This window comes from Erythranthe guttata, chromosome 1 (genome assembly GCF_056151865.1).
Source record: "Erythranthe guttata isolate IM_541 chromosome 1, IM_541, whole genome shotgun sequence".
Taxonomy (NCBI): Eukaryota; Viridiplantae; Streptophyta; class Magnoliopsida; order Lamiales; family Phrymaceae; genus Erythranthe; species Erythranthe guttata.
The window spans coordinates 9,374,545-9,385,359 of NC_142533.1; the positions used below are offsets into that span (position 1 = coordinate 9,374,545).

Sequence of the window (10,815 nt, forward strand, 5' to 3'; positions counted from 1 at the left end):
ATAATAATAAGAAGAAGAATACGATATATATATATATATATATAATAAAAAAAATAAAAAAATAAAAAGAAGAAGGCAGCTTACGAGCCGGCTCGCGAGCTGTGGAACAACTAAATATGGGGCTCGAGCTCGAGCTCGTCCGAAGCTCGAGCTCGAAAAACCCGAGCTCGAGTTCGAGCCTTTCTCTAGCCGGCTCGTTTACCACCCCTATTTGTGCATACACTTAAGTCTTGAACAACTCTCCTTCACCTATTATAGCTTGAAGCGAACTGACGAATTGAACGAACAAATAGAAAGTCCAATAAGCCAAGAAAATCCAACTTCTCATAGGTCCAGTCAGGTAAAAGGCTCAGTAATATAATTCGGCCTGCTCGTCTAAATGGACCTATCACTTATGTTTAGGATTTAGGAATATTCAAAAGGAAAAGAAGTCACACGCTTATTGGTATTTTTTTTAATAAAACTACTAATGTATTTTTACAAAAAAATAAAATAAAATGATGATGTCCATCATATTCGACGGCCTCAAATAATTGCTTTCACCTCGAATAGATTATCACTAAATGTTCGGTTCAGGGTGACTACTTGGTGACCGAGGAATGGCTGAAATGGACCATGGGAAGTGTAAATGATAATTGTCCACGTATTTTAATATAACATTTTGGTCAAAATAATAGACCATAATAAGAATATTTCATTAGAAAATGATGTTAGAAAGAAATAATTGAAGTTATGTGACTTCATCTACTACACAAAAAGAAAAGAAATGTATGGTTGCCTCCCTTTCCCACTGCAAGGAAAATATACTGGGGAGTGGGTCATTTCACATTGGACGGTACATTCTTGGTCTTCAATATAATATGATTTGGACATCATTCAGTAGGCGTAATTTAATAACCACGTTTTGTGCCTTTTAAGAACTTTATAATGTGGCAAAAAAAAGTTAGAAAAAGGACACATTCCTAAATTTTAATTTAAGATGGAATTTGCAAAATGTCCCTAGAGACTAAAATATATAGCATGAAGGACACGGAAATATAATATTTGGGTCCATTTTACAACAATACCCCGTATTTTTTATTTTTTAAAGTCCCTGAAAAAATGGCGTTCATTTTTTTTCAAAAGTTGACTACCCGTTTTTAAGGTGTCTATTATATGTTTAACACAATTCGAATATGAAAAAAAATGACAAAAATGAAAGTTAAGCTCTGTTTGTTAGATTTCGAGCCCGATTCGAATCACTGAAATGGAAATCTTAATGAAACTAATATGATCAAAATAGTATACTAGTACACTGTCTCTGCTCAGTGATTCAAAAGTTCGTTGTGCCTTTTATGTTTACTGTGAATTTTGGCATTGATCCAATTCGAATTTGAAAGCATGTCAAACATGAAAGTTGCAGATCGATTAGTTGGCGTTCCAACCAACTTGAATCATTCAAACTGGAATTTATATAAAATTGTTACAAGGACACTAATACACCAGCTCTACTTAGTTATGTAATGTTCATCGTGCCTTTAGTTTTTGAGATATTTCTTAGAATTTTGCAGTACTGATCCAAATCAAATTAGAACTAATGAAAAACATGAAAGTTGTGGGTCTATTTGTTGGTTTTCCAACTCAACTACAATTGTTGAAATTAGAACTTATATGAAAATGTGATGATCAAAATCGTACACTGATATACATTTCCTTTACTCATGAGTTCTTCAAAAGGTCATTATGCTTTTGTTAGATGTTTACTCTGCATTTTGACATTGAATCAATTCAAATTTGAACAAGGCAAACATAAAAATTGTAGCATTGTTCGTTAGCGTTCCAACCCAAGTTGAATCATTGAAATTGGAATTCATATGAAAAAGTTATGATAATGGTTGAATGGTGCGCACTATATTTGTTTAGTTTTTTAGAAGTTTGGTGTCTATTTTCATCAATTTCAATAAATTCACTTTAGAAAATCACAAATTTGTGTTACTTCAGTTGCAAATATTCAGCCCATTTCACAAGTTTGTTGTCAATTTTTATACGATTTGAAAACTTCACGTTTCAATTAATTTTCACAAGTTCGGTGCTTTATTGTGTTAAAAGTCTCAATTTTTACCGGTTCATTGTCAATATTTATGAGTTAGAAAACCATTATGTTAAAAATAATCAATCTTCAAAAGTTCACTGCCAATTTGCAGCTAATTTCATAAGTTCGCTGACCACCTTCATCCATTTTCAGAAGTTTTTTTATCAATTGCCAACGTATTTTCAAATGTTCACTTTCATATGATATTAAAATTGCTCAATTTCATCAGTTACTAACACATTTCTATAATTAACAGGCAGTTTATGTATGCAAAATAATTGAAACATTAAAGTTCTTTAAACTAAAAATCTTCATTTTTATACGATCGAAAAATGTGAAAAATTACAATAAATGAAAAAAAAAAAGTTATAGTCTAATCTTACTAGTTGAAATTCTAAGAGCATTCCAATTAATGAAATTGAATTTCGATTTTTCCACTGAAAGTTATTAAAATTTCAAATAGGTCTAAGAGATGTGGAATCGCGAAAACTGACACGCTTGAGTGGCGAAGCTGATGAGTTCTTTCTAATTTGTTGTTTCGCTTTAGAGTAGTGCAACTGCACTTCTCTTATTAATATAAAAGAGAAGATCGATAAAATAATGCATGCTGAAAGAGTGAATTAGTTGAGAGACATTACAGCTTCGTATTACGACTACGATCATCTAGTTTAAAAAGTCCTGATGTTACTGAAACGTACTTATCAAAAGATTTTTTTTTCTTCTTATTTTTGTCAATTAGTATTTATATTTTGTGGAAATCTATTTCATAGATTTCAAATAAATTTATATTATACGACTTTAAACTCGCCGCTAAAATAGCTCGAAAAGTAAATCAACTCGAGGATTGAAATTTAAATTTCATAGCTAGACGAATTCATTAAAGAGCACATGCAAAATTTATTATTATTAATTTATAATACATAGTTTCAACCACTCACATCCAATCTATGTTTTCACATAAAATTAATTGTTTATATTTATAATATGAGAAATGAACAGTGTTTTAGAATACATTTTTGACACTCACTCCAACAATATTATTTATATTTTACATAACCATTATATTTTATTGCTTCAATTTTGTAATTTGAGTTTAAATTTAAACCACATATTTTTACAATTATATTCCCACATACATATTATGAGTAAAAAAAACATATCTTCAATTTATTATCATTTCAGCAAAAAAATGATATTAATTGACTAAATTGATTAATATAATAAGTTTAAAATTGTAGTTATAATTAATAATAAAAGTAAAACTTATTAATATAATTATCTTCAAAATAGAACTAATATCACATAATTATTGTTTAGGGTAAATTACACCCACACCCCTGGGGTATGCTTAAATAACTTTAAGGTCCCTGTGGTATCGATAATTACACTCACCTCCTGAAACATAGTTAGAAACTCTAATGGGATAATGCATTGGATACGTCATTCCGATAGAATTCTAACGAACTATTAGTTTTATGAAGTGGTGGAGACAACAAAGAGCTATGGGTGATTTAAGAAATGTTGGGGGAGCCATGTCACCCCCTAACTCTACGTTGTCTCCACCACTAGCTAAAAGTAATACTGCGTCAGAACTCTATCGGAATAACGTATCCCATGCATTAACCCATTAGAGTTTCTAACTATGTTTCAGGGGGTGAGTGTAATTATCGATACCACATGAACTTTAAAGTTACTTAAGCTTACCTTAGAGGTGTGGGTGTAATTTACCCTATTTTTTATTAGTAAACTTCCACAAAGTACAACATTGTAATATTTTAATAATTTCTTGGTTGTCTAAATTCTAACTTTGATTTGTTAAATTTGGCAAAGCAAAGGTCATGGTTTAAACAACATGTAAAATTTACATTTTATTGTTGGAGCATGAAATTTTGAAATTGGTTGTTTAAATTATGTATAATTTAGATTTAAAAAACCCTCATGGAGATGCTCTAAGTCGTAATAATGTAAACGTTGATATATAAGATCAAATTACCACCCTCTCTATCTATCATCAAATTCATCTCTCCATTGCTATAGTAATAACAATTGTAAACACAAATTTTGATTTCGTAAATAAATAAACAAACAATAATTGTACAAATGACATTTTATTGATTCAAACTAATTTTTTTCTCCAAGTGAAAAACTCGAAAAACTTTGTAATATTGGATGTGAAATTCCCTTCTGACCGCTTTCTGATAAAAAAAATTGATTTTAGTTACAATTCATAAACGCTAAGTATTAGAACTTTAACACATTTCTGTTGGAATAAACTTGAATAAATCCCATGGAACCGTCATGCCGAATCATCAAGAATATTGTGCATAAACATAAATCGAAAGCGTACCTTACTCCGTAATTTATTCGTGAAAAACGACCATAGATCTTCCAGATCATCATGTACATCCGAACTCGAGAACCCTTTAGACTTCTCCTTCGTTTTCTTTATGTCGATGGAATACATAGATAATGGAATTCGTACGTGGTCCGAGGACGATGACCAATATATATACATAACCTAATGGGCTATCTTCTGTAATTTTATTTTAGCCCATTACTATAATAAAATTACTCACATATTAAAGCCCAATCCAGATAAACCTTAGTGGATCACTTTAATGGGCTTAACCATATGTGAGAGTCTTGCAACACATAATATTTCACATATAAGTCCAACGTTGGATTAATGATCCAACAATTCCGACTCTTAACAATCAAGAAAGATGTTATATAATTTCAATCCAAAATCCTAAAAATAGGAAATTGGAATATTAGACATCAGAATGAAGATATGTGTTCAAAATTAGTTGGAAAAATTGGGATCCAAATGAGCGTAATTCAAAAAAATTGTTAGGACTTGCACACTTAACGTACGCGATTACGTGTTATTGTGTTGTGTGTATAAATCTATAGTAGAAAGCTATACAGTATAGTACTAGAGTGTATCTAAACAAGTATAAATTTGGAGAAGTATTAATTGAGATAACATGGCATATGCAGAATTGCCTGATATGAATCATAAAACTCCTTTTTCTACTTTATTAATAGAAAAGTGGCTCCATAATTATAACTAAAATAAATAATACAATATATTAATATTAGTCAACCAAAGGCCAACAAAACGTGAAAAATGAGAACGCGGCTTATGACAAGCCAGCCCTTGAAAAACAACCCCAACTATTAACTATATATACATAATAATAATATCAATCAACCCAAGAACCCAAACCACATTTAATAATATTATATTAGTAATTAATTAACCACCACGAAATTTGTTTGTTCTAAAATCCAAATCGAAGTGAGCAGCATAGAGAATAGTTATCTTGTTGTTGATTAGCAGCTCTGCCGTTTTTGTGGCTGCTATTATTAAATTGCCAGAAGCCACATAAAGAAAGAGAGAGGAGAGAGAGAGCCGTATTGAAAAGAAACATATATTGGAGAGAGAGAGAGAGAGAGCGAGAGAGAGAGAGAGAGAGCAGAAGGTGCCAAATGTTTGGTATGTGTGGTGGTATGGAGGTGAATACTGTTAACTGAAATCTAGTAATTGGGCCTACTCCAATCCGACCAATGCGCTCATCTACCGCCAATCTCTAACATCCTTATCCTCTCCCCATTTTACTCAGCTTCTCTCTCTCTCTCTCTCTCTACACTATCCCCTTTCACATTTGACATTTGGGGTGGTAGTAGAGTGAGTAGCAAGGGTTTATCGGCGTGCTCCAAGGCTGAATCTTTATCCGATTGTATCGAGGGTTTATAATTAATTATGGCTCTGATTGGCGCTTTGGTTGAGATTTTAGAAAAACCGAGTGTTGTAGATGTGATGATTGAGCTGATTGTTTTTATGGCTCCCATTTGGATATCTGTTTTTATTGGTGTTTTGGTTGGTTGGGCATGGAAACCTAATTGGGCTAATTCTTCAAATAAATCTGTCTCTCTCTTTCCCCATTTTGCTTCTTCTGTCTCAAATTTGAGCTCCTTCAAAGTTCAATTCCCCGCCTGCATTCCTTGGGTTTCCGATTCTCCCTTGCCTCCTGTTTCTTCCGCTCCTCATTACAGGTACAATGCTTTTCACTTTTAACTAAATTTCCAATGTTTATATTGTTCAATAAATCATATTTTAGTCTTTTTATGATCATCAGCTTGTCGGAGTTGGAGAAGGAGAAATTGAGTGTTGTGAATGATGAAGATCTAATACATTTGCACAAATTAGTCGAAGAAAAAGACGGTGGCCCTGCTTGGATTAAGATGATGGATAGGTCTACTCCAAATATGAGTTATCAAGCTTGGAGAAGAGATCCTGAGGTAATCTATATTTCATTCTCATCTTATTTTACATGGATGGTACTACTTCTTCATTCATCTAATTCATTTACGTGTTTTACGAAAAAAAACAAAAATTGGCTTTCTCTCGATATACAGACCGGACCTCCACAATATCGTAGTAGGACCATATATGAAGATGCCACACCTGAAACATTGAGGGACTTCTTTTGGGACGATGAATTTCGTGCAGAATGGGATGATATGCTTATTAAGGCTAAAACCCTTAATGAGTGTCGCTCCACTGGTACAATGCTCGTTCAGTGGGTACGCAAGGTATTACTAAATTCCCGGTTTTTTTTTTTGTGTGTTTTTTTTTTGTTTGAAATTTGATACTTTGTTGTTATGGTGGTGGTGGTGAATGTGATGGCATGATATTATTTTGACTGGATTGTTTTGTTATTGTGGTGCAGTTTCCATTCTTTTGTAGTGACAGAGAATACATCATAGGCCGTCGTATTTGGGAATCTGGGAAGACATATTACTGTGTAACAAAGGTAAGAAAACAGACTCCGTATTTGCTATTTACGATTTCATTGTTACGAGAATGTCCTTTTATTGTGTATTACAATGGCATCTTTTAAGATTTATTATATCCACACACTTCAAAAAAAAAAAAAAAAGATTTATTATATCCTCAGATGGTACTTCATAGTTGTACTTAATATAATACCTTTGAAGAACCGATTCTTCGATTATCTTTTGATAGGAGTACTCAAGTATTATAATGTTTGTGTGGAAATCGTGTCAAGTACATATTTATATTAATACATCTACCGACTCTAGTCAAGTTGATTAACATCATAAATAATATTCCATCTAAATATGTTGGCTGTTACATTATTTCTTATCAATACAAATTGCTTATTGTAATAGGGTGTGCCATGCTCTTCTGTGCCACGTCTCAACAAACCAAGACGGGTTGATTTATACTATTCGAGTTGGTTCATTCGTGCAGGTATAAACTTGTAACATTATGAATCCAACTCATAATAAATAATGTTATTTTTTATATTAGGATTTAATTTTCATATCTAAACCTGTTTTTTTGTTCTTGGTTTGTTTCAGCGGAATCAAGGAGAGATGGAAGTCTAAGTGCATGTGAGGTGGTGCTGTTCCATCACGAAGATATGGGAATTCCATATGAAATAGCAAAACTCGGTATTCGTCAAGGAATGTGGGGTGCTGTCAAGAAAATCGATCCTGGTTTGCGTGCCTATCAGAAACACAGGGCATCGCCAATTGCGTGCCTATCTCCCAGTGCTCAAATGGCTCAAATTAACGGTAAAGTTAATATTGAGATTTTAGAAGAAGCAGAAGAATCACAAGACAAAAACACAAGCATCGTTTCACAAGAAGAAGAAACTCGTGATGATAAGCCAGCTGGAAAAAGCATACCGAAGATAATGGTTGTCGGTGGAGCTATTGCTCTTGCTTATACTCTTGATCGAGGCCTTTTGACTAAGGCTTTAATTTTTGGCGTTGCTAGACGATTTGCAAAAACGGGTCGGAGGTTATGACCCCCCCTACCGACAAGGCTTTTATTGCATCTGGGGGTGAAAAATCATGCTAAGGGCTCGGGTCCCGATTTGTAATTACCTTCCATAATTCGGTCGAAGATCTCAAGTTCGATTAAGGAAACCACAGGCCGAAAAATCCGTTTTTTTTCTTTTCTCTCTCTTCGATCATCATTCGTTGTGATTGTCATTTGCAGTTTCATTTACTTGTATTGAATATGATATATAGACCAAATGGAGATAACTTGGTTCAGTTGCTTTCTTGATAACTCCAGCTGTCCTGTTTTCTTTCTTCTGTTTGTTCTGTTTTGTTCCACATTTATTTTGTGGTCACAACTTTATGGGGGAAGATTTATGCTCATTAATAAGTGTTTAATAATTACACTTCGAACCGAACTCTATTAAATTGGTGTGTTGCTATCGAACACATCAACACTAAGTGCCAGAAAGTTCTTATTAATCACAGTGCAGATTGGGAGTTGGGACCAACAAATTTTTTTAATTTAGTAAAATATTAAATTATCGGATTAATAATTTAGCATGTTGTCATCGAGTCGGAACCAAGAAAAGTTATTATTTAAGAGCGATTATTAATTTATTGTTTATTATTTTATAAAGGATTGTTAGCTACACGTCGTTAAAAAATATTTAGTACCACTTAAAATCCATAAAGTATTTCTTAAAGTCCTCTAAAGATTTTGATACCGTTAAATTCCATGAAATATTTTTTATTTTGGCTAAAGTACTCTAATTCACTAATTGTGTTACGCGGAGTCACTGGCTCAGAACACGCAAGTCAGAGTACTTAAGGGCATCTCCTATGGAATGGGAGAGTGATGTCGCGGAGGGCTGAGGTGTTTAGTGAGTAGGGGGTGGGGCTGAGGTGGCTGAGGAGTGAATTGAACCCAGGCATTATTATTATTATTATTATTATTATTATTATTATTATTATTATAATTATTATTATTTAAATTGCTTTACATACTCGGAATTTAAGATTTAAAAGGAAAAAAAAAAAATATACAATCAATCAAGTATAGATAGTAAACCAACTTGCCCCATTCCTTCCTTAACCAAAATCCTCCCCCCTTTACGTACGATCCCTCATTGCACTTCACTGTGCAAAACAAAATGGTGAACAACAATTTCACGAAGATCGTTAAACAACATTCCGGATGTTCAAAAGAAAAATCATTGGAGTTGGAGCTGGTGTAGATAGTTGAGTGGTAGAAATATGAGGTGGAATATCAAAAGAAACATTGGAAGAAGATTCTTCAAAGGAAGGGAGAACAATAGAAGAATCATCTTGAACACCGCTATAAGATTGAAAAGTAAAAGTAAAAATATCTTCATGTAAAACTACATCTTTAGGCACAAAAGTATCATGAAAATTATGATCCAACAGTTTATAACCCTTCATATTAATAGGGTAGTCAATAAAAACACATGGTTTAGCTCTTGGATCAAATTTTGATCTTCTTGCAAACTGGGAAGAGGTAATAGTAAGACAACAAAAAACTTTGAAAGCATTATAATCAACAGATTTAGTTTCATTGAAATATCAAGAGAAAGGAGTTTTATTTTTGAAATTGTGTGCAGGAATTTTGTTGATAAAAAACATTGTTGTGAGCACACAATCAATCCAAAATTTGATAGTGATGTCATGGTTCGCCGGAACGGAACGGGCAATGTGGATCCAACAAGAGAAATGTGGATCCACGGTCTGCAAAAAATGAAACCAAAAGCCACTACGTCAAAGGATAGATCCACAGATGTTGATACGACTGATGATAGTGATAACACATGTGATGGAAATGATCAAGAAATTACCGCCAGAAATGAAGAATTACGTGGTGGTCAAGGACACAATGATAGTGGTGCGTCTTGGGCCCAAGGAAGGGAAATTTTTTATACCACTCAAGACACAGATCATGCATATCGTCCAGGGATTGAAGAACTACGATGTCATTTAGCGGGTTTGCAGAGGTTTCCTAGTGCGATATCGGAATGTGACGGCCATATGCAAGCTTTAAGCTTTTTGCTTCCCAGGATAGATACCGATATCCATTGTCTTATGGTACAACTGGTGTTGAACAACGTTGATGATGTAAGGATCACCTTGATAGATTGATACGTAAACACGGGGTAGGTTTCTTGCACGCGAGCAGATGATCCAACCACGCAAAGAGGAAGACTTGAATATCCAACATGTAAAACCAAAGCACGTGAACTAAGTCGGGAGTTGATCCGCCGGAACCCCTATGACGCTCAAGTCAGATGCTAGCACATAAAATAAGGTAGAGAACACAAGATCAATAGAACTCAAGAGATTTGTTAGAACGTACCTTTTTCAATGAGGTTGAGGTCTTATTTGTACTTAATTAATGATAAATTCATAATTAGAATATAAATATATTTAGACTTAGATTTAGAACTATAATTAGGTCTTTGAACTGATATTGTGGGCTCGAGTCCTCTATCCGGTGGGCTATTGGGCCTCTAATTTTCAGCCCACATAACTGAATAACTAAATGGCTCATTGTATTGATAATTTATCCCATTTTAATGAAATAGTTAGTGGGCCCGATCCACTTAGGTGTATCAAACATGGTCACCAATATGGATATTCGGGCAATACTAATGGCATGCATGGTGATTATGAGGATTACTATAATCCGGCGCATAACTTATACCGCGGGTCTTTATCTAGTGGCATTGAATATGATTATGAGTCCTCCAGAAGTAGAAGTGCGAGATATAATGATCCCTATTATACTTCTTCTGGCAGTAGTGAATAATGAGGATTTGTTTACTATTATCATAATCATAACGCATTTGCACACACCGATTTATCTCATGCATGAAATGAGCCTCAATATGGACAGTTTGGGTCTCTTTTACTCA

At 33.7% G+C, this 10,815-nt stretch overlaps 1 protein-coding gene across 1 annotated transcript; it reads left to right on the plus strand.

Moving 5' to 3' along the window:
- The first annotated feature begins 5,203 nt into the window (after positions 1-5,203).
- On the plus strand, positions 5,204-8,180 carry LOC105978081 (uncharacterized). The gene is made up of 6 exons (XM_013003492.2): positions 5,204-6,130; positions 6,214-6,376; positions 6,494-6,670; positions 6,808-6,891; positions 7,271-7,352; positions 7,463-8,180. The coding sequence occupies exons 1-6, from the start codon at positions 5,838-5,840 to the stop codon at positions 7,912-7,914; spliced, it is 1,251 nt and encodes a 416-aa protein (XP_012858946.2). The 5' UTR covers positions 5,204-5,837; the 3' UTR covers positions 7,915-8,180.
- The last annotated feature ends 2,635 nt before the right edge of the window (positions 8,181-10,815 follow it).

Bases quoted from the DNA above. Each gene is read 5' to 3' on its own strand.
- LOC105978081 (XM_013003492.2), top strand. From the start codon at position 5,838: ATGGCTCTGATTGGCGCTTTGGTTGAGATTTTAGAAAAACCGAGTGTT. The intron at 6,377-6,493 runs GTAATCTATATT...CTCGATATACAG, and splicing joins CTTGGAGAAGAGATCCTGAG to ACCGGACCTCCACAATATCG. The intron at 6,671-6,807 runs GTATTACTAAAT...ATTGTGGTGCAG, and splicing joins TCGTTCAGTGGGTACGCAAG to TTTCCATTCTTTTGTAGTGA.